The 27,705-nt window shown below is 32.4% G+C and overlaps 1 protein-coding gene across 2 annotated transcripts in view; it reads right to left on the bottom strand.

Annotated features, from left to right (window-relative positions):
- Nucleotides 1–12,058: 12,058 nt before the first annotated feature.
- LOC129005103 (tropomyosin-1, isoforms 33/34-like) overlaps nt 12,059–27,705 on the bottom strand; it is a 30,730-nt gene continuing 15,083 nt past the window's right edge. Inside the window, exons 3-16 of one of the 2 annotated variants that reach the window (XM_054433896.1) lie at nt 27,520–27,540; nt 26,002–26,022; nt 25,390–25,518; nt 24,529–24,652; nt 23,005–23,105; nt 21,781–21,824; nt 20,693–20,828; nt 20,399–20,410; nt 19,591–19,726; nt 18,539–18,694; nt 17,247–17,414; nt 15,072–15,491; nt 14,371–14,507; nt 12,059–12,217 (exon numbers count right to left, since the gene is read on the bottom strand). In XM_054433896.1, coding sequence (XP_054289871.1) covers nt 14,422–14,507; nt 15,072–15,491; nt 17,247–17,414; nt 18,539–18,694; nt 19,591–19,726; nt 20,399–20,410; nt 20,693–20,828; nt 21,781–21,824; nt 23,005–23,105; nt 24,529–24,652; nt 25,390–25,518; nt 26,002–26,022; nt 27,520–27,540 — 1,554 coding nt within the window. In that variant the 3' untranslated portion in view covers nt 12,059–12,217; nt 14,371–14,421. The remainder of the gene's footprint in view (nt 12,218–14,370; nt 14,508–15,071; nt 15,492–17,246; nt 17,415–18,538; nt 18,695–19,590; nt 19,727–20,398; nt 20,411–20,692; nt 20,829–21,780; nt 21,825–23,004; nt 23,106–24,528; nt 24,653–25,389; nt 25,519–26,001; nt 26,023–27,519; nt 27,541–27,705) is intronic. The other variant, XM_054433897.1, reaches the window with a different exon arrangement.

The raw sequence follows: 27,705 nt of genomic DNA, 5'->3' as shown, positions 1-27,705 counted from the left end.
TGTCTGTGGGAACACCATTACTGAAACGATACGATGAGACGACATCAGCCTTGGTGGGCTTGTGGATAGCGTGTCGGACTGATAATCCGAAGGTGCCGTGTTCAAATCCCGCTGGTGGCACTACCTTTTTGTCCAAATTTGTTTCATTATCAGCAAGTTTGGTTGGTTTGGTTAGGTTATTACAGTTTAATTTAATAATAAAAACATTATCAAATTGAATTTAAGCCATTAATAGTTTAATTATATGAACAAGTATTTATTTTATTTTATCAACTATTGTTCGATTAAACCTTCATTAGACTTTTTCATCATCAGCAAGTTTGGTTAGGTTGACAGTTTAGTTTTATAATACAAAAAATTAAAATTGAATTTGAGGCATGTATAATTGTATGTTATGAACAGAACTATTTTTTCAATTAGTAAACTCATTATAGTTAATCAGAAGCCTCTAAAAATACGCCTGAAATAAAATTTGGGCATCCTGTAGACAAGTTGTTCACACGATATAAGATAACAAAAAATCATTATATGAAAATAGCTGGAATTTGTATAGCAAGGTTCCAACTAAATTGTTAAGATTCTAAATGTAGATTTTTGAAAATATTGACAGCGGTTTTCTCAAAATCAGGTAATTATTAAAATAGGAACCTTGCCATTCTAATCTAATAAAATAAAAACAAAATTCACTCATCATTAGGCCTACACTTACTGATCAGAGTTTCCAGCACTAAACTGACTGTCGCACGACTTTTCACTAAGGGGTGAGATATCCATCCTCGTTGATGGTTGAGAATTGCCCAATGAAGGGTCGGTGACTTCCAGTTGAGCAGGAGGGTCATGATCATGGACATTTTCAACTCCGTCAACCTGCCTTGCGTTCCTGTAAACGAAAAGTATCATGCTTTATATGGCTTGGAATAAAGATTCGTTCACAAAAAAATATTTTAACTGCGGTTTTACCACAGATATGGTAGCTAATATATTACCACCACCTTGAAATGGTGTAATATATCAAAACCAAGATAGAACTATGAATTTAGATGTAGTACAAGTTACCTGTGTGTCAAATTCTAGCCTAATCAATTCAGTAGTTTATGTTTTCTTTTGATAGAGTAAGAGTCAGACACCACTATATTTTTATATACTAGTATGATATGATAGGATGATTTACTACTTACCTTCTTTCAAGGCGCCATTTCATCAGGCCAACGTTGACACTTCTTTTCTTGCGTTTAGCACTCAAAAATAAGTTGCCTTTTTTCGAGACTCTTCCCATAATGCAGAAGAAACACAAGTAGACATAAAAAGTACGAAACGACGTAAATTGTTTACTGGTGAATGTTAGCAGTAGGATCGCACGATGCAGTAATCAAAGCCGTTAGCAGGACTACTAGCGCTAGATCACTAGATCAGGTGATGTGCAGGTGTAGCCGACGGCCAATGACTGCAGCGGCGATGACTCACTGTAGGGCGTGGTAGGGCGTAGGCCTATCCACGCTGTTCCCAGAATTTGACAAAAATGTACGCAAAACACTCAACACTCTATATGATCCATGTCACCTCACATCACCATCACGACCCTCACATGTCCACGATATCCATTGAACGCTGGACCTTAGGCATACGCTGAAATAAAGGACATATCTTGTTGAACAAGGTTTTTAAACATAAATAGGCCTACCCCGCCTCAGTAGACCTGCAGACTAAGTGAATTTCTATTTTCCTGATTGGATTTTCACTGAAATAGGAGTCCTCTGGGGACCTCAAAAAAGTAAATCGGTCCCGGGTCGAGGTTTTACCACAAGACATAAGAAAGTAGCTTCCCTATTTGGAAAATCACTTAAAAATGACCCCTTGGGGATAAATAAACACCATTTACGTAAACACCATATTATTTCTCAAATTTTCATTTTTTATTGCACTAGCCGTGTACTCGTGCTTTGCTAAGTAAGTTTAGAGTAACTTGTTAACAAATTATAATTAACCCTATTATTTAAATTGCTATACATTACTACTTTGATTTGACTAGGATATGCTGATTTATCTTAGAAAATTTTGAGTTGTAACGAAACTAAAATAATCAAAAACGTAACAGACAGATAGACATTCAAATTTTATGATTTTTCAAGGTTGGTCTTGGTTTCAGCGTTATTTCAAACAATCATATCGAAACAAAAATCAAATAAAATGATAACGAATGTACAGACAACAGTTTTATTTAATTTTCCTCGGTAACTTCCTACATTTGTTTTATTTCGATTTCCCATTTTAAAAATATTTTCAAAGGACAAAATACCTAGAGAATGAAACGGTAAAATTAATAAGAACCACTCATTTTCATGTTAAGATTGTAGTTACTATCTTCCGTAATGACTCAGTAAATAGACTCTATATACGTAAGAGTTATGGTAATGATGATAGTAATAGATTGGACTTCGACAGTAAGTTCTACTACCACAGTGAGCAGAGCGACCTTGCGTATGTCAGAGAAGCAGATCGAGTTTTATAGGATGGCTAGTAGCGAGTTTACCGGTAGATTCAAGTGACGCTCAGGCTACAAAACATGCGTTCTTATTCTCCTGTTTTGGACGCTGTTTTTCACCCATTTTACATGAAATGTTTACCATTGTTTACAGAAAGGGTTGAATTTTTTTTCTATTAAAAGCAAATTACAACATTTAAACTTTATTACGGTCGAAATCGTTACCAAACTTTAGAAAAATTGACCTATTTTCACATTGTATTAAAAAAAATCTATGTAAAAAACTCTTAGTTTAAGGTTATACATGAAAGCAGATACTCTTTGTAAACAAGTTAAGACGTATACCAAAGTTCTAACTTAAAAATTGGCGTCCGAAATGGGAGAATAGACAATGTATGTTTGTACGTGTTTTTCAGGGGTGAGGATGCCTCTTAATAGAAGGTCGCGGCGTTGGTGTGTGGCAGTGTAGCACCAGTGGCCCGCCTATTGCCATAACAGTAATAACATACATATAAACATAAACATTGCACGGTTGCTCAGATATGAATTTTTGCAATACCTATTTCGGTAGGTATCCGGACTGTTGGTGTTGCAATTTTTGTCTCACCACGGCCTTGTGTTTGAGAAAACCAAGGATATAGCCAGTTAAATAAAAAACTACCAAAGCTATTATGTAATAACATTTACTGTGGAGATCGGTTTTTTATAATTAAAAAAATGTCTTTCAATACTATTTAGTATACGTATTTGTCATGCGTATTAGCAGACATGCGTTTTTTATTTTTAAATATAAATAATTAGTTTTTAGTTTTTTTATTGTGTTGATTATACAAATAATATAAAATAAATAACCAATTTCGTCATCAAACTATTTGATTATTAACATGGTTTGTATTATCCTTAGCAGTAAACCATGTATTGAGTTGATACATGCTAGTAACAAAACTAAGGATATGGTTTTGGATTAACCATTGAATTGACAACGTAGGCCTACTAGGGCCTTGAATCTGTTTTTTATCCAGCTGTGTTGGGTATTTAAAAATAAAGGTTTAATCAACTATATCGTCATCTATCTATATCTATCTATCTATCTATATCTATCTATATATCTTATATACAAAAAAAAAAAAAACCTTTTGCAAAACTTATGACAGTTAGCCTGGCCATACTACTTGACCGATTTACACGTGGTCGGAATCAAATGAAAGCTATTTTCCTGCTCAAAAATAAGCACAACAATTTAAAGTTTTAAACAATTTTCAAAGCTGTAATTAATAAGCCTTTAAGTTGATAAAGTCTTATAAAGTCTTATGGGCTGCCATTTTGGGAACGAAATAACTACAAAATATAAACAGAAAATCAAATCAAATTGAAGAAATTCCAATCACATGTTTTATTTACAGCTTGGGGTGAAAATTTGCACAGTACATCTTTTGGAACTAGTTTTCGACAACGGGAAGATACCGTAGATGTGCAGAATCCCTTTATAAATTAAAATAGCCTCAAAATAAGCACAAAAAATGAATTTGAAATATAAAAAAAAAACAAAAAAACATGGACCTTATGGGTGGCCATGCTGGTAACAAAGTAACAATAAAATATAAAAAGAAAATCCGAACAAATTCTAATCACATGTTTAATTTAAAGTGTGGGGTGAAAATAGAAAAGTCTGTACATTACATATTTTTGGCCAAATTTTCGACCACGTTGCGACTTATAGGAACCAATATAAAAACAAACTATTCTTATGGAGATTTAAAACTGGGCCAAAATTTAAAGCTTGTGACAGCTGGCCTGACCATACTAAAGGACCGATGTTCTAGCAGTTGGTACCACGTGAAAGGTAATTGTCTATATTTTTTTGCCCATTTTGCTTCGATTTCAGATATTACTAGACTAAATGCTACAAATACGGAAATTAAAATCTCTATTGACAATTTAACGTGGGGTAAAATTTTAAGTCTATTAATAGTGAGATATGGAGTTCTATTAAACCAATTACATACAGGTTGTTTTAATGAAAGATAATTTTATATTTTTCCATGTGCCTGAAAAGTTTACTATTCCTTTATTTAATCTTATACATTTAAACACTTTTGCAAAACTTATGACAGCTAGCCTGACCATACTACTGGACCGAATTACACGCGGGTTGTACCAAAAGATAGGTTATCGGTCCTATATGTGCAGGTTTTATTTGTATGTTAAGTATATTTATGTAAATTGGGTCAAAAATGGAAATTCAAATTTTCTTATAGAGAAATGAGATCCGACAACATGATAAATGAGAGACAAAAAGATCAAATACGTTACAATTGACCAGCTTCCAATGGTGTTGCTGCTATATTCAAAGCAGTTGATGGCTGCCCAGTTGGTAACCCAGAGTTTGTGGTATACCTAAGATGGATCTCCTGAAATGGTTGATGGAACCTATTTGTCTACCATTATATCCGATGGCCTATCATTTACTTTTCCCGTGCGGAGAAAAGAGTTTGTTTAGGGGGAGCCTCAAATCGAATAAAGAGCCACTGCACAAAGAAATAAAGAGACCAAACTTAAATTTGCCTCACACTGATTACAGTATCAGAGGGAAACAATTGTCTTCAGATCCTCATACTGTAAAAGGTTTGTTGACATGTTAGTTTGAATTTAAGGAGAATGTGATTGATGAATGACAATGAAAAAAGTAGGTGGTCACGTGATATTTGTTTAAACGACGATTTACCCTATTAAAACTACCAGAATGTTTCTTTATGCGTTTAAACAAACTGTTTTGTATTACATTCAGTTTTAATTGACTACTTGATTTCCGTACGTAGTACGAGCCAGCAGCTAGTTTTAAATTTAATTTATTAACTTATTTTAGTTTTAATATTTTAATTTAAAATGAATATTTACTTAAATATAAACCACATCAGCTGAAAACCGGGTTTTATTTGAGTAACAAGTCACATTTGTTTTCTATTATTGACTTGAACAAGTCGCATAAATTTTAGCAGGTTTTTAATTGTTCTCAATTTAAGTAGACCTCGATTGTAAAAACGAATAAGCTACTGTACAATGTTTGTATCAGGGTGGCATCTTTCTAATCGAGAATAATTAAAATACTTCAATAGTATTGTTTTTTAGAGTGTTCATTTTATTAATTAAATTAAAAAAACTACAGTCTGTATACACAAAATTTAGTGATTTTATTTTTATCCTCGTAAATTTAGTAAGTTTTAATGACATATAGTTTTTATTATTTGATCCAAAAAGCCTTTTCTGTGTTTTATTATGGCATTTAAATAATTTTAAATAGATAATTCTATTGCACTAAAATACAAATATAAAACTTCTTCATCGACATCGTCAATAGACTGTTCGGTGCTGCTTTCACGGCAACTCCATGAACTTTCTCCTTCAACAAATATTGCAGACTTCTCTGTTTCCATTGTAGTTTTAACATAATGTAAGTATTATGTATTCCTGTGTTTTATTACTTTAATATTATGCATGTTTTATAAGATTTGAAATGTACTTTTATTACATTAATATCTATGAACTATATGCTTCATGTTCATAGACTGTACATGTTTATAAACGTGATATTATATAAATAATTTTAAACCAACCAAGCAAAATTCAAAGATGCGTTTTAAAAGTAAAAACGTTTTCTTTTGAACTAAAAACGGTAAATAATCAAAGTTAAATACCTCCAATCCAAGAGACAATTTCCAAGAGATCCAAGAGATCTATTTTACTACAAAGACTATGTAAACATCTTCGAGCATATTCCCATCATCAGTTCTTAAAAAACACGGAACATCATTCTCTGAGACTCTTCACATGGGGGTACACAAAATAAATAACATTTTAACATTAATTTGGAATAGATACAAATACTATTTAAGACAACAGTTGGAGTATATCACCGGCCGGAACATAACCTTACATTTTAAAGTCTTTTTATCTAGTCTTAAATCATTTTTTGAATGTAATTTATGTATGTGTTTTATGTTTAAGTAACCCCAAGTGACGAAAATGCTGTTTTTGCATTTTTAAGTCCTGATTATGGGACCACAATCCAATGTTTTAGTCTTTGTACTAAAACAAGAATCGGTTGGCCTGAAGGGACGCAACCTTGATTGATTCTTTAATTCTGGAGAATACAAAATAATAAAAAAATATTGGAAAATTGTTCCGTTTAAATAATTTAATTTCCAACCAATATGTGAAAAGTATAAACTAAACTAACAATGTGATAATTTATTTTTGTAAAAAAATACAACCGACTTCAAACGCTCTAAAAAGAATGAAATAATTTCAATAAAGTAAACTTTTGTATTAGTCAAGCTCACGTATTTTAAGTCCTCTATGATGATTTTTGATACAAAATTGAAAGAGGATTTACATAATGCAGGTGACTATCTATAACTAAAGCTGTTAATCTGCATGTCTTTTTCATAGTTGTGCGTTGGGTGTTATTTTATTACCATAACCAAAGATCGACATTTTAGTGGTATTAACGAGTATTTTTAAAAAGATTATAATGCATTTAAATGTTTCTAGCTTGGAAAAGTAATGTTTCAATATTAAAATAGCTTTTTCCCCTATCATAATATCAAAATAAATTATTTTCCTATTCATATAGAACATTTGTGTGGGATATTTTCATAATGCATTCATTCTGAAGTAAGCACAAGATGCAAGAAAATACTTCCTTTGATATATACAAACAGAACAGTTCAGTATGTTTTTTTATATATTTATGTTATCCGGCTACAATTTATTGATTTTCAAAATACACACACAATATTTTATTTTAATCATATTTGCATTTAGAGCCGTGCCGACTTGAAATACGTGAGCTTGACTAATACAAAAGTTTATTTTATTGAAATTATTTCATTCTTTTTAGAGCGTTTGACGTCGGTTGTATTTTTTTACAAAAAAAAAAAAATTTAATGATTTTTAATGACTGTATAATTTGTTATATATTAATTAATTACTTGAGTTTTTTTGATACGCAAAACTGTTTGAAACAATCAAAAGTGCCACAGAACAATGATTATTTTAAAACTGCTTGAGGGTATAAATATAAACATTTTTAGATATTCCTTAAAAAACAAAGGGTGGTCCATTACATTAGGCCTAATGAAAAACTAAATGTCTTTTCTAGAGACATTGAAATGTCAGACACAATCGTTTCCTATAATCGGTGTACTTATACATTATAAAAATAAATACAGTAACGTCTCAAGCCTTTTGGAACAATATGAAAGTTATTCCTCAGCTACCAGCACTAAAAAATCTCTTAAAAGTAGAAAATTGGTTGTTATCACGTATAGTAGGCCTACATTTGGAAAATATATATATGAAAGATTGATTCAGCTAAAAGTGGTGTAAGCCGGGTAGGTGGTTTTGTTTGCTGAAGATGTAGTCGAAATTGCAAATCAGCTTCCTCTATGACTTTCCGAAGCAGGCATTATAGTTTTGATATGATATAGTAACTGGTTAGAGAATATTAATAAACATTCCACATCTACAAATGCATGTTTAGTAATGAAAATATTTAACACTTTTATTTAAGACAATTGACGATTATGCACTCTCACACTTCTTAGGTCATGTAAGGAATAATTGTATTTAATTTGTATTTAGACTTCTTTTACGAATGATTTGGTTTTCACAATACACCTTTATTTGTCAATATCATACTATCATTCACTAAAACATATATGTTTTTATAAGTCAGAATATTCAATACCTAAAACAGAATTACTGTATACACAAATCAGGTCAAACGTTAAAATACCCTTTTTATAGTAACCAAAACAAATGCATTTTTTCAATGTAATTTATTTAGGCTCCATGGCAAGAAATAGTTTATTAATCAATATGAAGCAACTGTTTCGTGAAGAATTGTCTGTAGCTTCATTTAAATGGTTTCAACTAACAGCTGTAGGAATGTTATTAGAATGTTATTATTATTTATTGCCTTCTCTGCACAAATATAAACAAAATAAATATTGAATATTTGTGGTTTTCAGTATTTTTTACCGATACAAATATTACATTTGAATTGAACATAATATATATATGGGACAAAATAGAAACTCTCCTGGTTATTTTGGTAGTGGAACCACACTGATCGGTAAAAGAATCACAGAGAAATTGGTGAACATACATAGAAAAAAAACATCGCCATAAACAAATTGAGAACCTCCTCCTTTTGTTGGTAGTGGGGAAGTCGGTTAAAAATTATTGATAACATAATTACTAAAGTACAATAAAAATCATTATTTTATATCGACTAAAGTCGTTTGAAGGAACAAATTATTGTTTACTATACCATTTGTTTAATTAAAAATGTTTAAATCAATCCTATCTTTCCACTTGGTGTTAGAGAATAATATATACTCTAAAATATACAAAATACTTAATCATTAACGAGAATTATTCATGAATAAATTAGTTCAATTCAGAAAAAAACACATAAATCAGAATGTTTAAAACTGCTCGACCAGTTAAACCAACATTCAATTCGGTACACGACTGCAAACAGCTGATTTCAACAGATTAAGTTTATCAGGCAACATGGTTGAATAAACATAATACGATAGCTAAATAATTTAATCCATTAGGCTTATTTGTTTTTTTCAATAAATTAATTATAATTTATTTTAAAACGTAGTCAGCCTCGTTAACTATTACTAGTTTATTTTTATTATTGTTGTTATTTTTTATCATCGTTTACTAACTTCCAAAACACAGACCTTTTTAAGTTCTTCAAGTTTTTTTTAGTTTTTGCCAGACTTTTAAGACATTTTCAAGTGTGTTTATTTTAAATAAGTTTTATTTTTTAACCCACGTTTATTTTAAGTATACACCTATTCTTACTATCCAAATGAACCATAGTTCATACCGTAGTTAAATGCAAAAACAAACATAAAAGTTATTTCTTTATAAAATGGGTTTACCTACAACAACGCAATTAATTAAATCTTCAATGTGTTTTTTTATATTATTTAAAAATAAAAAATAAATGATAAAACGCGTTGAATAGTTACTCACCGAAGCGGAGTGGTGTGCAAATGCGTGCGAGGCTAGGTACGGAGTGAGTGTGGCGCTATTTTGGCATCAGGAACAGTGGAAATGGGCCATCCTGAGCTCTCGCTGACGGATGCCGAGGATGCCGATTGATCACAGGGACTGGCGGCCTCGGCTAAAACTAGCCCGGAAACCTTCGATTTGGCATTGATGAACTGTATTAGGTTGGACTGAAGATGAAGAAGAAACAGATTGTTTGCTCGTAAATTTGTTTAGGGATAACGTAAATATTGTGCACAAAGACTCGATATTCTGTTGAATTGATTTGAGATTAAAATTAACACTAGTTTTGGATGTATTTTAATTAAATTAAAATTTTGTTGTGCCTTAGGGATATAGTTTTTTATTATTACATTGTTGCAATAATAATCATCGAAGTATAATGAACAATCTCTGTATTAAATACCACTTTGTTTTAGAATTTCTGAAAAAATGTATTCAGCATATGAAGGTATTTGGCATATGAAAACTTAAGTCCTCTACTGAACCATGTACCTTTGCGTTTTCACCCTTCACGAGAAATATAAAAAATCAGCACACCTTTAACACAACATCAAACGTATTTGGCCATTGTAGTTAACGTTAATTTGGTTATAAATTCTATAGTTGAAAATGACACATTAAAATATTAAGTTTTTTTTTTAAATAATGATTTTGAGTTTAGTATGGCTGAAAAATAAAGTTTATACTTACATTTTTATTACCTTTTGAGGGTTAATAATAAATGTAGCACGCCCTCAACTGAAGAGCCAAAAGGCTAGAGCGTGTGGCTTAAGTTTTGTGGTAAAACATTAATTACCAAAATAAGTTTTAGGGGTTGTTACACTTAATTAATTTTGTTTTTACTCAAGATTTCGTAGAAAACCTGAAATAATCTATGATTAGTCCGAATTACAGTAGTTTAAAACTCATTTATATGCCATTATTATATTTAATCGACAATAACTGCTATATTTCATGGACAATATTGAACAGCCGCGTAAATTGGTGATAAATTCAGCTTTGGTAAGCAGCGATAGAATAAATTTTAGTTGTTTGTGATTTTCAAAGCCATTGTATATGATACAAGTTTTTATTAGAGCTAACGTAACGCACACATTTGTTCACCATATGAACTGATTTTAATATTATTGTTCCAACGGTGTAAAACAAAAGTTTGAAACAATGCTTGTGAGAGGTACAAATATTGTTGATTTTCACAGAACATTACCCATTTCTGCTGGAATGGTCTGACATTGCCAACAGAGCTAATACTTTGTGATCTATGGTTCATTTATCACTTATAGTTTGTACCCAGGAGTGCAGAATTAAATGATTCGGATTAATATCATTTGGTAAAGAAAACATGATGAATTCACATTAACCTTTGTTGTAATTGGACGAGTCCTTGTAAAAATGTTTGTTTCGCCTATGTTTTTCCACTTTGTCTGGCATCTTCTTTGTCTGGGCTTTGATGAATTAAGATGGATTAAGATTAATTAAGAAGTCTCCTGATGATGCTTCACAAAGTGGAGAAATGCGAAGGGTGACACACATTTACCTACAAGAAATCAGGCAACAACGGTATATCTAATACAATTCAAGTTCTTGAAACTGTGATAAAAAACATTTTTATGACGAATACAGTAATGAATCATAATACAAAAATTGAAGGGTCGTTAATTGTAAGGCTTATATGTTTTGGAAGCTATATAGTTTTTGGTACGTTTACTATTTCATGGGACCTAAATTGATTGGACATATTTAGATTAGAGGTATTTTTTTATTATTTTATTAATTTTAGAATAAAACATTGATTTGGGTTGCTTATTGGACGAAGCGACATTTCTAAACATCGCTTCCTTTGGCTGGTGTGAATATTTGACTTACTATGTGTGCTAATGTCTTAAAAATACATCTTGGAATAATTATTTGATGAAGTTTGTTATTCTCACTATAGGCTATTAAGGAATTTTCATTAATAATATTTTTTTACCATACCGTCACAATAAGAAGACATATAATATGTAAGATGAAATTAGGATAATAACATAAATAATATTTATTTGTTCAAAGAGTAAGTATATGAGAAATTAAAATTGCTTTCTATAAGTGCATTGCACTTTATCAATAAACGGTATGTAAAAAATGTTTTTCAATCTCTACATTCAGAACCTTTTAATATGCTAGATAAACAAATGGATCTTTGCTTGAAAATCCAATTATTAAACTGATTTATAATTCATACACGGTTTATAATCCTCTTTGTAGGGTTAAAATTTTGTAATGAGTTTGGTATCATATGGTTATATAATAGTAAGTAACTCACTTACATTCAATTGAAAATATATGTTAGTAAATAGTAATAGGACAACTTCTTTAAAAATGAAGCCAGTAAAAATTGAAAAGGTGATTTACCTCATACTTGTAAAATTTGTAAGTGAATGTGACCACTGGCTCAATAAATGTCAATGAAGTAGGTTTAGGGGAAAATAATAGTGTTGGTTACAATGTAAGACACAATTTTATTCTTCATCGTCTTATTTTACAAAATGTATAACAACTGGCATTACTACTGGTACGTATTAAAACTTCCGAACCATGACTCTTTTCACTCCAGCCATAAGTGAAGTCGAATTCGAACGAGATATCGAGTAGTTTAGGCTGAAACACAATATCATATATCACATATCGTATATCAAATATCTTAGAACAAATATCATATATCAAATATCACACAGCAAAAGAGTTGGCATTTGACATTCACAACAAATGCTTTGTAAAAATTAATAATGTCTTGCTAGTTACTTGACGAAAATAAACGTTTGTGAAACATTAAAATTGTGGGATATTAATATCCATTTCATGGCCATTTGGTTACTATCAGACCCCATTACCATTAAAGTAATCCCCCATGTAGGGATTACATTTTCTATTATTATGGGGTAAAAGTTTTAGTTAAATTAACATAATAGTCAAATAAATACAATAGTTTGGTAAAGATGAAGCTTACAGTATATTATGCAGTTTTTGAGTCTGAGCAGGCAGTATTTGATTTTTATTTCGTATCCAATAAGAACAAAAGCATGTAATTTTGACTTATTAGACCATGGTGTAGTTCAAAGAGGCTATGTAAACAACTTGTTTGCTTGGCTTGTAAACACTAAATTTATTGATAAGGGAAAAATCATAGTTTTTTTTTTAATTGAACTTATTGAAAAATATCATACCCATAAAAACTTACTTTTTCCATCTTAAAGCTTTTTTAAAGTACTAATAACAGAATACAAATTAATTACCAATACGAAACAAACAACAAACACATGCAATGTGAAAAATAATTTAAAAGAACAACCAAATAAAAATAAATGCAATAAAAGTAACACAAAATGTTTCACAATTGAATTACATAAATTATTTGCAGAAGTAGTTTAAAAATGAAGTAAGAAAATAATAATCATTTGTATACTTTTTAATATAAAAGTCCACTAGATGGATGTAGTAAAGGATAGTGGACAAGTACACGGCTCAAACATTAGAATTTCTTGTCAAACGTAAGCAACATTTATGGGTGTCTGACCTATCAAAACTCATTCATCTATTTTAACACATAAACATTACACTCATGCAAAAAAACACACGTATTTTTACAGACATTTCTATCTTCATAACAAAAAAAAGTACTATTATTAAAATATGGCCTCTTCTAATACAATGCTTCGGCAAGACAAAAGTGGCAACACCGCATTCACGGCCTACCGAAACAGCTGTTGCACTAATTCATAATGGAGCATCATATGTGCAAAGTTTAGGCTTGCACGGTTGTAATTACATGTTATTGCCGTAGCAATCGGTCGGCCGATGCGAAGTTGCCACACATCAACACCGGCCTTGTATTAGAGGAGGTTATGGTTAAATACATGCAGTAGGCCTAGGTTACATTCATGCTAACACCAACGTAAAATATCTGCTTTAAGATATTAACTACATAATTTGGTTAAAAGTTACACAAAACAGGTGAGGTGACTGGTATGATGATTGACATTTTTATAGAATAACATAAAAAGCTTAAGTCAGTTTCATCACATTGATAAATATTTATTGGTTTAATTTCTGGTCAAGAGTCTGAAAATATCAAGTCTTAGTAGTTTTACAGCTAAAAATGCATTTCTTATCAAATTTAAACCCATACAAGAAAATAGTGTGCGGTTGAAATGATTTAAGTAGGAAAGCTTGTCTATGTGCTGCTAGTACAGGATTATATTTGTTTTAATTGTAGGATGTTTTACCTAGGTACTAGAAAACGATTACTTTTAAAATTCAACATGACCTTAGTAGTCATAAAACTTAAAACCGTTAAAATTAAGACTAAATAATCAAGTAAAGGCAATGCAGCTTCTTTAAGTAAACCGAGCAACTCAAAATTAAATAAAACTATATACACATATGTACAACCAGTAAAACATACAAAAAACTTACGTGAACAAATCTGTACTCATCACAGAAATTAGTAAGTGCACTATTTACAGTATGTACAGTACTATGGTAAACAAAATTTGTGGAAAAATTGATGAGGCGAAACAATAGATATTGAGTTAAATCTTTAAAAACCTGTGTAAAATAATCGTTTGGATCCGTTCAAACCCCCCAATTTTAAAGCAATTGGAAAACACTTAAGTTGTATTTACCTTTTTATATTTAGAAAAAATTAAAGCGGTATAACGTAATACTAAAAAAGTTTAAAAACTACGACAAGAAATCAAATTGTTTTTAAACCGTAAAAAGATCTTTGTCAATCATCACTTTTGTCACCTCACCTCTTTTTTTGAGCAGATTCGTTGTCGGATTCGGTGATCTTTGATATATCGTTAGACTTGGTTCTCTGCTACCATGCCCCAGCCCAGAGGGTTGTCCAATATGGCGGCCACCATGGGCCCGCTGTACTTAGGCTCCGCTGCAACACACCGCATACTCACCATAGGCCTGTTTTTGATAGGCCTTATAGGCTTAGGTAATTGATAGTTTATATATAACTGTTCCATTAACTGGGGAAGCTCTGAGTGTTCTCCAATTTCTTATATTTCTAAATGCAGTTGATATTTGGACTCATCGTTTGGACATTCTGTCAAACATGATATGAGATGAGGAACAATGAGACGCAGTGAATCCGTTTAAAGATGAAAAGTAGGCATCTAAAAGTAATTGAGTAAAATATCTAAAGTAAAAAAAGGTTTCCCACGCACACCCTAAACATGATCTTTAAAATCTTAAAATCTTTGTTCTTAAGTGTCACAAAAAATAAATACATGTCTGTTGACACTTTCAAATTATTTATCGTACTTATTGAACGTTAAAAATCTACTAGAAAGGATGCCTATATGAGATGAATTACTTAATGAAAATTGAAATGCAAAATTATTTGAAGGTTGGCAAAAGTGTTGATTATTTAAAGACTTTTGCAAAAACTGTTACTGACTCTCTGCAAACATGTTAGTACCACACAGCACTTGTTGAATACCTGGAGCCTCTGGAGCTGGGGCTGGAGCAGGCTCGGGAGCAGGGGCTGCATCAGCAGGGGTGGGGGTAGCTTCAGCAGGAGCCTCCGTGGCAGGCGCTTCAGCAGGAGGGGCAGGAGCTTCTGCAGGTGCGGGAGTATCAGCAGCAGGAGCGGCTTCGGCTGGCGCAGCCGCGGCTTCTGCAGGAGGTGCGTCAGCAGGTGGCGCTACAGCATCGGCTGGTGGCGCTGGAGCTGCCTCAGCAGGTGCATCAGCGGCAGGTGCGGGTGTTGCGTCAGCAGGTGGGGGAGCAGCGCCATCCGCAGGAGCCACAGGAGCACCCTCTGCCGGTGCCACTGGTGCAGGGGCCGCACCCTCTGCTGGTGGCGCCCCTTCAGCTGGTGGTGGTGCTGAGCCATCAGCTGGGGGTGCTTCTCCTAGGGCTGCAATAGTGTCACAAACTGTGTCATTCATGTTATTCGTTGAAGATATGGTAACAAATTAAATTTGTTTGGAAAATGAAGTGAGAACATCGACATCGAACAAGTTAGTTTGAATAAACTGGCTCTCTGAACTTACTGTATAAGTTTGATAATGACATCTGCGTTAGTTTGTGCACATGCATCTCCATATTTTAAAAATCCAGACCAACCTAGCAATACGATGTCTAAGGGGGTTATCATGCCATCTAAGTCCGTACCCCAATCTGACTAAAATACAGTTGCTGCCATGAATAGCATTATGGTTAATCCTTATGTGTATAATACGTGAAGGCGATTTCTACGAAACACTACTCCTCCGTTAATAAAAGATGGATTTTTACAAACCATGTGTCAAAATTAAGTATTTTTTGGGTAGACGCCCCCAGCATTGCTGTAATGAAAGTCTTCGGGCTTCGCCCCACAGGCCATCAAAATCCCAATATATTTCTTATACTAAACAAACGAATAATTTGTATTGATTACAGCTGTTCATAGTAAACACATTATACACAAAAGAACGTTCGTTGTCAGAATGAGTTCGTTATCAGTTTCAATAATTGGAGTGGAACAAGCGTTCGTTTTCAGAGTGAGTTCGTTTTCAGTTTCGATAACTGGACTGGAGTGATTGATTACATTATCTTTGAGTTGCTTTTAAGTCATCGGACATTTTTACCGTTATTCGTTTTGAAATAATAATAATAATACTAATAATAATAAATCTTTATTGTCGTTTGGTAATATAAACATTACAATAGACAAGGTCAAAATGTTTTGTTACATATGTTATATATATTAAATATTCTACAGAAAATGTTAAAATAAAGTTAAAAGAATCTTAAAAGGATAAAGCATCAGTAATAATAACAACTTTGAAATTAACAGGGAAAAGACCATAACAAGAACAAAGAATCATCAAGACTGCTCGGCCTCACATTTAAGCGTTGAAAAATCTACTTTCTGCAAAAACTCCTCAACTGAATAAAAAGCACGACTTGTAAGCCAATCTGATAATTTTGACCTATACAAATGAATACTTTCCTGATTTCTAAAATATATTGGAAGTTAATTAAATAGTTTTATTTGCAAATATTTATAACTTTTGATAAATTTTGATAGCCCGGCTTGAGGAATATATAAATCTTTTGATTGTCTGGTGATATACCCATGGATTGAGTTGCAAGAAATCCTGTTAGATCTTAAATAACACCTGTAATACTTGCAACTGCTCGAATTCGAGCAACAGGTGCACTAGTATTCTGTAATGCTGATACCCACTGAACAGTTTCGAATATGGTTAAACACCAAGCATTAATTTCTCGACTAATGTAAACAAATATTTTCTCCATATCTTAACTTTCTCCATGTTTTAACATGGGGAATTTAAAGGCCACTGGGACAGAGCCCTGATGTCATTTTTTAACGCTTTTTATTGCAAACTTTTACAGTAATACACGATTAATTATTTAATCGCCTTTCTTCGGACTATCATCAACTGTTTTTTATACCCAAATCATTTACTAATAGACCTATGATCTGGGAAAACTATGTTTTATTTGTGATCTTCAAAAGTAGGCCTACATCAAATATAAAATAAATTAACTGAATAAGAAAAGACTTTGCACGTTCCAGATTAAGCTCAATGGTTTCAAAAACATGCACATAAGCACATAGAGCAGTTGTTTTACTCTTCTATTCAGTTTTTTATTTGTTGCTTACCAAGACCGCCCAAATCTAAACTCTGAGATCTCTTGATGGACGCCTCCACTACGGGTTTCAGGTATCCAGGAGGTACTTGTTGTACAGTGTCTATCATTTTCTTGACTAACTCCTCCACTGTCAGTGGGCAGGCGGTTGTAATTGCTTCCTTCAGGTACTGCCACAATTCTGGAAACCAAGGTGATACATGGGTTAAATAAAAGCGATCAGCGATCTGACACATACTCTCTCCCTTAAGCTTGTTTACCTTTATCATTGGTAAGCGGTAGGAGTAACTGTGATATTTTATGGTTAAATCGCGAAAGTTTCAATAACTTCTTAACTGTAATTTTATGGTGTTTTGTTTAGAGTTGAAAGGGCTATAACATAACAAATATGTGAATCATATTCGTTTAGGTCGTATTTGTAAAGATTATGGAGGTAATATTTAGCTATTTAATGGAACTTTATGTGAAATTCACGGTCAAAATCAAAATTTCAAAGAAATAAAAAAGGCTCCTAGAGATGCCATAGATTTGTACCCACATACCAAATGTCTGTAACTCTGTACTCATCCAAACACACAAACAAGCACAAACAAACACTCACATTAATAAATTAGAAAGACACTTTTCTGGGTTCATGGGGACCCAAAATGGATATATCCCCCCAAATCTCAAACTCAAAAGTTTTGACGAAATCAATACTTTCTCCTTATACTAGGTTCAGATTTTTTTCCGTATAGGAGGAGAAAGCGAGGATAAAATAATTAAACAGCGTTTTTAATATTTTACAGGATTTTTGTACCGAATCTTAGAAACCCTATCTATTATATAGTATTTATTTACTCCCTACGAAGTAGTTACTTATTGGCTAAATGCATAGGTTGGATTCTAAATGATTTCAAGTACCGTAATACTCGAAAAATATTATTAAGAGTATAGTTTGGCGAATTTAATCTTACTGGCCAATAGTGTACTAATTGGTAGTGAAATAATAATAAAAATAACATTTGTTGGTTTCAATATATTGAAAAATATTGATGGTATATTAATGGTAAATTAAATAATGTAAAGATTTTTAAGTAAAATTTCCAAAAAAGTGTCAAGTATAAAATTTTAAAATTCAAGCAAGGTTAAAAGTGATTTGGTTAATTAAAGGTATACACGTATGTCTGAATATATTTTGTACATAATTTGTCGTTTTCAAAGTTTTGAATTCGTCCCCAGGTATAAAAACGTCTTTTGCATAAATATTGTCATTGAATCTGTTATTTATAACGTGACATTAATATAACGATTGTTCAAACATACCCTCCTCGGTGTGTTCTGGTTCTGGGGGTGGGGGTGGTGGCTCTACAGGTTCTGGTGGTGGTGCCTCGACTGGTGGCGCTCCTTCTGCTGGTGGCGCACCTTCGGCAGGTGGTGGGGCGCCTTCCACTGGGGGTTCTCCCTCGGCAGGTGGCGCTCCTAGAATAAGGGGAAATTTTAATTTTTTTTTTACTTAACAAAAGGTTGACACTAACATAGGCTACAATCTTTCTCTGCCAAGATTAGCTTTATAAAAATAAATATAAATTGATAAACATTGAAGTGAGTAGATTAGAGTTATCGCCTCTCTGCTATATTTATTGCTTTATGGTAGATTTCCATATAAAGAAACATGCAAGTAAAAAAAACAAAAAAAAACTATTCTACAGAATTGAAGAAGTTGTCTCTACATAAACACAAACTGAAGCACAATATTTTGTTGCAGTATTTATGAACGACTTTTGAATCTGCAACTTAGACGCTTTTACATGAATAATCTTTAAGAAAATACGACTTCAAAAACTTCCTTATATTTTTACGCTAATCCTGTGGACATTTACAAGAACTTGCTCTTACCAATATACAGAAATAAATATAATATAAAGAAATATACATAGTAGTGGTATAATAAATTTATTGAGTTTTCATCAAAACCCATCTTCAGCCTTTGGTAACAACATAATATCAGGTAAATAAACTATGATTTTTTATGTTTGTTTATAAATTAACATATGTTTGAATTATTATAAAATTAAGTTAGTAGGAAACAAATTTGTTCTATATTATGTAGATATCACAGTTAACTTATTATTGTTTTACCGATATTAATTTTGTTCGTGAACTTAATGTTAACTTAGGCACGAGCCTGGGATTGTTTTTTACATTACTTCAGGCTAAACCTATGGGTTGTAGCATTATCACTTAGGTAAAATTCATTGGTGATTTGATGGGATTGGGACCCGGGACCTCAGGGACCGAAGTCCCGCGCTCTAACCACTAGACCAGCTCACTCTCCAGCTTGTATGCTATGTATGTTAAGGGTTGTTTCACTATACCCTCTGCAGGTTTCTCTCCCTCGGCCGCAGGTGGCGCTCCTTCTACTGGTGCGGCGCCGTCTACTGGCGCTGGCGCAACCTCGGCGCCCTCTCCCGCCGCAGCCTTCTCCTCTGCCACCTTCTTTTCCTCTGCCTCCTAGATATTGTGTACATTAGTTAAATACAGTATTTATATTCATCTGCAGTGGTGTTTTATTTATTTTAGTGGCAAAACTGATATTGTCTTATTCTTTAATGCGATTTATGTCTACAGCGCTTTAGTTTATTGTCTAGAATAAATATAACTATGCGATAAACTTAATGGGACTTGAATGAAATATATACGTGCAAGGGAAAAAAGAATGTATTCTTTACAGATTTTGTGTTTTTTGTAGTTGGCGTAACAATATGAATCCTAAAAAAAAACTTAAATTTGTTTGGTTATTTTGTTACCAATAAACCGCAAAGAAACATATTTTATAATATCTTGCTTGGTTTTGACACAGGAAGAAAGCGGAACTAGCCGCAAACTTGTTCAAAGTACTATGGTGTTGTTTCATCTGAGTATTTTAGACAATTATTACATTTTCCAGGGCTTGAAAAAAGACATGGACCATTTTTGTTAAATGGAAATTAAATAGCGTACACGAGGCACAGTTGTTTGTGAAGTAAGCATCCAATTAAGTGGCAATGACCAAAGTCAATAACCTAATGCTTTGGGCGTTTTATGTCCAAAAACATTTCTTACTGCGAAGCAAAACAGCCAAAGTTATCCTTCTGTTCCAGTTCAATTAAATTAATTTACTCACCACCCTACAGCAATTCTCACCCTTTTCTTTTTCTGGAAAGAAAATAAAGTTGTTAAGTAGGCTAAAACATTGTAAAATTACCTTTTTTAGTTCAATGTTTACAAAAGTAAAAGGTATTTGCGTAATATAAAGCTGAGTTTTGCATTTAAGGAAACTTTTTTTGCAGGTTATGTGATGACCAAAACCCAATAAATAAATATAATTGTAATAATAATATGAATATTTACTGTTTCAATATAATTATTGTTCTTAATAAATTAATACATTACTTTTTACTTAGCTTCAAATGTACAAGAATTCTTTGGAAAATTTACCTCTTCATCCTTCAGGATAAAGTCTGGCTTCTTGACCATCTTCAATTGGTTTCTGAAGTTGTATTCTGCTGCTTTCCTCTGAAGCTTAGCGAATTTATTTTCATACTTGGACACCTTCTTTAATACTGGCTTTTGGCTGTAATGATATAAGCACACATTAATTGTTTCTCATGAAACGTTTAACAAATTTGAACTCATTAAACTAAAACGTTCAATTTTTAAATACATTGATGAATACAATTCTATAACAAATTGACGTAGGAAGGACCAAACAATTTACCTCCTATCGACACATTTAAAAATTTTCTCAACGCTCTTAAAACAAAGGATTTTAAACGTTAAAAATTATGAGTAATTCCTAGAAATGGGTCCTTCTACTTGTATCGAAGAAGACACCGCTTGCTCATATTGTTATTAATTTCTAATATATCACGTTAAATAACTTTGTGTAAAATTTTTAAATGTGCTGGTAAGATGGGTTGATACAAGAAAATCCATCTTATGGAATAATATGGTATATAAAAAACACATTGTTCAAGAGAAAGTTAAAGTGATGCAATTTTGTTGGTTATTTTTGGAAATGATGATAACTGTATAAGGAATGCTGTAAAAAATATAAAAAAATAATAAGAGCCAACACAAAATATTACTTGACTGTGTTAAATTTAGTCTTTCATCTCAGTTTAAAGCTTCCAGCAATAGACTCAGTACTAAGCCGAGAGAAAGTAATATAACTTAAAATATTTACTATTACACTTTCTAAACAACAAAACGAGACAGCAGGTTTTCATCGAATTCTTCCAATAAATTCAATTCAGCGCTTTTTTCTATTGTAAACCTAATGCGCAGTTTATATATGTTGTTTGTTATATAATAAGTGTGTTATATAATCGAAGCTTCAAGCCTCTTAAATCAATAAATATCTCATTTTCCTGTCAAACAGTTATAGTACAATATATTGTAAACAATCCAATTAATGGTTTCGACGAAAAAAATCCAAATAACATATCTTTATTAGGCTTTTAGCTTTAAATTTAATATATTATTTAACAGGATTTTATACATGTGGAATAAAATTAAATACTCACAACTTTCCTCGTAGGTCGTTTACTTGAGAAGTGATTTCTTCAATCTGCAAAATAAACATACAAAAATAATTTGATAAATATAAATAAATTCCATGCTGTTTATATATGTAGTTATACCGTAGATTTTCTCATCATGTTGCGGAACGGTATATACTATGAAACGTTATTTTAAGTAATGCATTCAGAACGTAAAATTATTGTTTCTTAGGGTAACGTAATTTAGGGAGTAAATTAAGATTTCGTTGGCTTAGGCCAGTAGAAACTTCATTAATACACTATTCATTATGTATTCATGGAAAGTCAAAGTCATTAAAAGTAAATTTTGAGTTGTTTACATGATATGTACGGATTAGTCTAGAACGAAAATACCTTCTCAATATAATTAGAGGTTTAATCTATTTGATCATTTTTCCATCTAAATGTTTAAGTACTGTAATATGAAATAATTAAGTAAACCGTAATTAGTCACAAAGTTAGGTGGGTGGGACTACTTTAATGTACTACGTTAGGGTCTAAAATATTACCTTAAAATATAAACTTCCTACACAAGAATTAAGTTAGTCAGTAGTCAAGCTGAAACATCTGATATCTTGAATCTATCATGTGATTTGATATTTTAAATAGTGATGAAAATCATACAGAACAAAAAAAAAATAAAATAAAATAAAACAAACGCTTGTGTAGTTGAAGTTTAGAACACTAGTATCAATATTTTTGATAAATTATTATCAATAACCAATTGAGATGGGGACGCCACATAGATATGTACTCTAACCCAAGTATAAGAGATGAGTGAGATGATCTGTTTCACTTCGTTGCAGAGCTGTTTCATTAGACAGACCATTTATTTAAAACCAATGGTCAGGGATAGCTGGGTCCAGTTTGAAACCATCGAAAAGCTACTAACTTTGTTTAGAATAGAACCGGTGACCTTTTGATTGTGAGGTGAGTAGTATAAGCACTCGGCTACCCAGCCAGTATTGTAATGTTTAAGCACATACATCTTAAGTTCCAGCCAATTGACTTCGAAAAACAACCATAAAACATCTCGAAATCATAAAAATTACACTCAGATCTATGTATTGTAGTTTGACAGTAAAACACAAACTTGAAAAGTACTGTACTTTTGGTTTGGGTCAAACTTGGGCTAGTTATACTTCAAATTGAGTTATTTCGACAGAATTGTAGGAGTAATTGTGTGTTTTATGTCGCTTCCACACGTACCACATAAGCTTGGAACATAAATTGTCGTTCGAGTTCCCATTTGGCGCCTTCCAGTCGATAGAGTCTGTTCCAGTATTCCTCACAGACCTCCGCAATGTCCTCTGGAATTGTTAGAAAATGGTTATAACATATTTAAACATTTTAAATTAGATAAGCATTATTTTTTAGCTTCGACCATGGTAGAAACAATTCATTCTAACCACATTTCAAGTTGTACCTACAACGTTGGCATGGGAGCTGGAGTAAAATATTGTTACAAGTCAGGAGCCCCGCGCAACAATAGCCAGGCGCCGTCTCAAAAGGATTGTTTGTCTACACGGATTTCTCCGAACGTGCCAGTGACAGACAATAGACCCATGTCAACGGACTACCTCAATAGGGGCCCAGAAACTTCTACCGTTCTATGGCGTAAACACCTTTGTTTAGGCTACTAGGGGTCTCCAGAATGTTCCACGGCAAACTTATATAAGGGACCGTCTTCCGGCCCACGGCAGTTGAGTTGAGTTGAGTCTTCCGAGAATCGGCGCAGCAACCGCCCGTCGGTGTTAGTGACCAGTGCTAGTGCTAGTGGCAGTGCCGCAGTGTAGTGACGGTGTAGAGACAGTGTAGTGACACTAGTGACAGTGTAGTGACACTAGTGACAGTGTAGTGACAGTGTTGTAACAGAAGTAGTGATAAATCCTGTAGAGGCTAGCTGTAAGTAGAAACATTGTAAATTAGAATAGGCATTAGCTAGGTTTAGATAGGGTTAGTTAGTTGTTAGGTAATTTTAATATTTGTAAATAGAGAATAATACGTGTAAATAAAAAAGGTATTATAAAATCGCCAAGTTTTTATTGTAAGAACCTGTCAAGCCCGCAACAATATTCTAAAGTTATAAAGATATATTTAAATATATTTGAATTAATTGACTGGTAATTATAAATTATTTTTCTGAAAAGATTATTTCATTACTTTCAGCTGTAGGAGTTCTCTATTACAGAGGAAGCTCCCTTGCTAATATATCTTTTTCTTTAAAAGTATAAAAACATATTGGGGAGGCCTGACTATTGGGTCACCAAATAATTACACAGGTAACTAAAGGGCATCAGCGATCTAACACATACTTTCCCCCATTAGCTTGTCAAAACCCCTTATAATGGGCAAGGGGTGAGAATAACTATAATGTTTTATGAGTAAACTTTCGAAACGTAATTTTTACAGCATTGGGGGTTGTACATTTTTGCTCAGCGTTGAAAGGGACATAACATATCTAATATTAATTGAAGTTTACAAAAAATCTAACTCGAAAATGTTGATGAAAATACTTTCCCAATGTACTATGTATACGGGGAGAAAGTAAAATCAATCTGTAATGTGTTGTGACTACCGTAGGCCCTGAGGACCGTAGCTCGCGCTCCAACTGTAAGACAAGCCACTATTCCCTTCATTTATACATTTCGACAAAATATTCACTGCTTATGAATTCGTAAAAGATGTTGAATAGTAAGTTAATTAACAACATAACAGTATATGTTAAGATACCTTCCATCCCCCATTCAAGGTCCTCTGGTTCTCCGCATCGTTCTTCGATGATCCTCAACCTCTGTTCCGCCTGTCGCTCCTTCTCCTTCTGAATTTCTTCAGTTGCCTTCTTGCGAATGAAAAGCTGTGAAAGATAAAACATAAGTAAAAGTGCTGTTACAGAAACAAACTTTTTTAAAGTGATAAGCTTTTCTTAATATGTCAGAGCTAAGAAGGTTAGAAATAATAGCATTCAAAAAAGGTCATACGTTTTAAAAGGAAGTTAGAGGAGTGGCACTGTTACCTTTAGTAGTTTGTCACAAACGAAAATGATTTAACAGAAACGCTACGGATGATTGATAAAAAACTTTTTTGTGCCAAGATTCGTTCAAAGAGAATGTGAAAAAAATTTGAAAGTGTTTTAGACATGCGTGATTCCATTTAAGTCTAAATACCATCAAAGAAAATAAAACCATATATGCCCAAGCAAATTTCGGTTGGTAACTTTTTACTAAAATAAACCCGCCAAGACCTGTATTGCAAATCGGGGAAAATGTGCAGCAGGACCAAAAACATTTATGAATTATGAACTTTTAATTCAAACTAAAACGTATTGACGATTGTTTACACCAAAAATTTAATTACTTGTCACATATATGCTGAGCAAGAAGAAGAACCTTTTCCCAATAATAGAAATGAAAATCTACTATTCTTTTCCAGCTAGTATAAAGGATCTAAATCAGCTAAGAAGTAAGATTTTATAAAGGGCTTCTCAACGGGGAAGATTTTAAGGGCATATAAATGCCTTTCTATACTAACTCCATACAATTATGGGTAAATATTTTACAAGAATTCGAAAAAAAAACTGTCTCAAATTCTTACCCTGAGTTTCTTCTTACGCTCTGGTGTCATGAAGCCCTTCTTGGCCCTCCTAGCCTTGGAAGCTTCCTCCATCTTGGCTCTTAACTCCGCTTTACGCATCTCAATCGCGATCTTCTTGCGCATTTCCTCCTGGAAAACAATAAATCAAGCTTGAAGTAATTATTAAATAACATTCTTAAAACAATTCCAATCAAGAGGTGGAAGTTGGACTAGAATAATCAATACATTTAACAATTAATGAAATTCTTTGAAAATGGAAGAGGATTTGTGGTGAGTAACGCACGTAGCAACAAAATAATTTTATCGCATTCTGGGTGTGTCTTTAGAATCTCATGAAATCAAATCAAATAAGTTTTGTTCTATGAATATGTTTTGTTTAATGTATGTAGTTTTGTTCATTTATTAAAACTTTTTAAATGTTTCTAGAATAAAATTGGATTTTATTGTAAATATTAAATCCTCTACTAAAAGATAATCATTTTGATTTATTTTATAGGTCAATGAATTATGTTTTCTAAGGTTTCATTTATATAATAATGAGACACTTACTTATCTATATCAATAGAACACTAAATATGCTTAATTCGAATCAAGAACAAAGGCTATAATTACCTCTTCCTCCCGTTGTTTTTTCTGAAAACAAAAAAATAAAATCAATGAATCTTATGTGTATTCACATTCAATATTCACTATCATCCTAGATCTTAGAATAACGTGATATTCTATTAATGGAATAACATATTTCAAGAGATCCAACAGCAGCGGAGAGCGTTGAGCTTTAATATTTCATTTTAGTTCACCTAAAAAACTAATTCAATATTCTATGACGTATTTTAGCAAAGTCACAGTCACTGCAACAATTTTATTGAATGGTATATTTTTTAGTATAATTACCATACCAATGAGTACTAACAATGACACATTTGAATAACCATGTATAAAGTAATAATTTTGGTAACACTTTTAAATACTAAATTTGTATTTGTATTATAAATGCAAAGGTTAGTAAAATTATATCATTTCTTCATTTCGATGCATGGCCACTATATATAAGAAAGCTGTCAAGGTTACAGTGTAATTTTGCACCGGATATTACATTTCAGTTTGTTAGTTTTGAAAATCCGACAAGATTAAGCCCTCATCCCTCCTTGAAATGCATGGAAATTGTGTAATCCTAATAGGATTTTAGGAACCAAGATTGTATTTAGTCTCATGCATAACTTATGCATGAGACTATGGTATATCCAATGGTAACACTACCATTGAAAACCAAAATCTAAAATGTATGATTCATTCTTAAACATATTAACTTGGTTTATCAAAGTTTTGACATAATACTTTCCCTGGTTAACTATTTTCATAAAACCATACATAAATTGATCTGGCTATGATGGCATTAAAATACTTGATTAAATATTGTAATTTACTTGTATAGTTCTTTTACGTAGTATTCATAAGTAGAGAAATAAACCTCTTATTTTTTACAATTTAAAATTAATTTAATGCTCGTGCATAACCTTTTCTTTAGCCATCTGCCTACGCCATTCGCTATAGAATAAAGGAATATCTTTATTTTTATACAAGACTTTAAGAGAGTGTAGTAATAATCTTATATTAAATTAATTATTGTTACTAAGTTATATTAATGTTACCGTACGATATTATCAAGAACAATTTAACGAGTAATATATTGATACAGATTACAGAAGAATCTTGGAAAATACTTGAATTTTAAATTTTACTTCAGAGGTTCCATAAAAGTTCCAAAAGGTTATAAAATGTATAATTCTTTATCAAGGCTAAATTTCGTAAAACAATTCAATTTTCTCAAAAATAGGTTAAAGATAAATACTTTTCCAATAAACATTCCAGCACCAACTGATTGGTGAAGTTAAAACTAACATTTCCTTAAATATAAATGATGACATTTGTAGAAATGTTATTAAAAGTTTGGAGCCAACGATGTTGTTTGCAAGCTTATTATGCTCATTGAAGTATGACAAGTCGAACAAAAGAGATGCCAACACATGTAGGAGTCGGGTCACAAACAATGAGAGTAACTCTCGAGCAAAACTTCTAACTGCCAATCGAACTAAGTTGATGGTAATTACCAATGAGTTTGAAACTTACCAACATTGCAGCCAGCTCTTTCTGCAACAAGGGAATCACTGTTAGAGTTTCATTGAAGCCCATTCAAAACTCGGAACTACTTTGGTACTTAATTTTGACATTGGGGTCAGCATATCCTAACTTCGATTTCCATTGGTGTAGTAAGATTTAATAAATTGAATATTGAAAGTTTGTGATTTAACATTT

This window comes from Macrosteles quadrilineatus, unplaced genomic scaffold (assembly GCF_028750875.1).
Source record: "Macrosteles quadrilineatus isolate MER2022 unplaced genomic scaffold, UCM_ALF_1.0 Scaffold_16__1_contigs__length_3527350, whole genome shotgun sequence".
Lineage (NCBI taxonomy): Eukaryota > Metazoa > Arthropoda > Insecta > Hemiptera > Cicadellidae > Macrosteles > Macrosteles quadrilineatus.
This window is presented reverse-complemented; position numbering and strand designations above follow the sequence as displayed.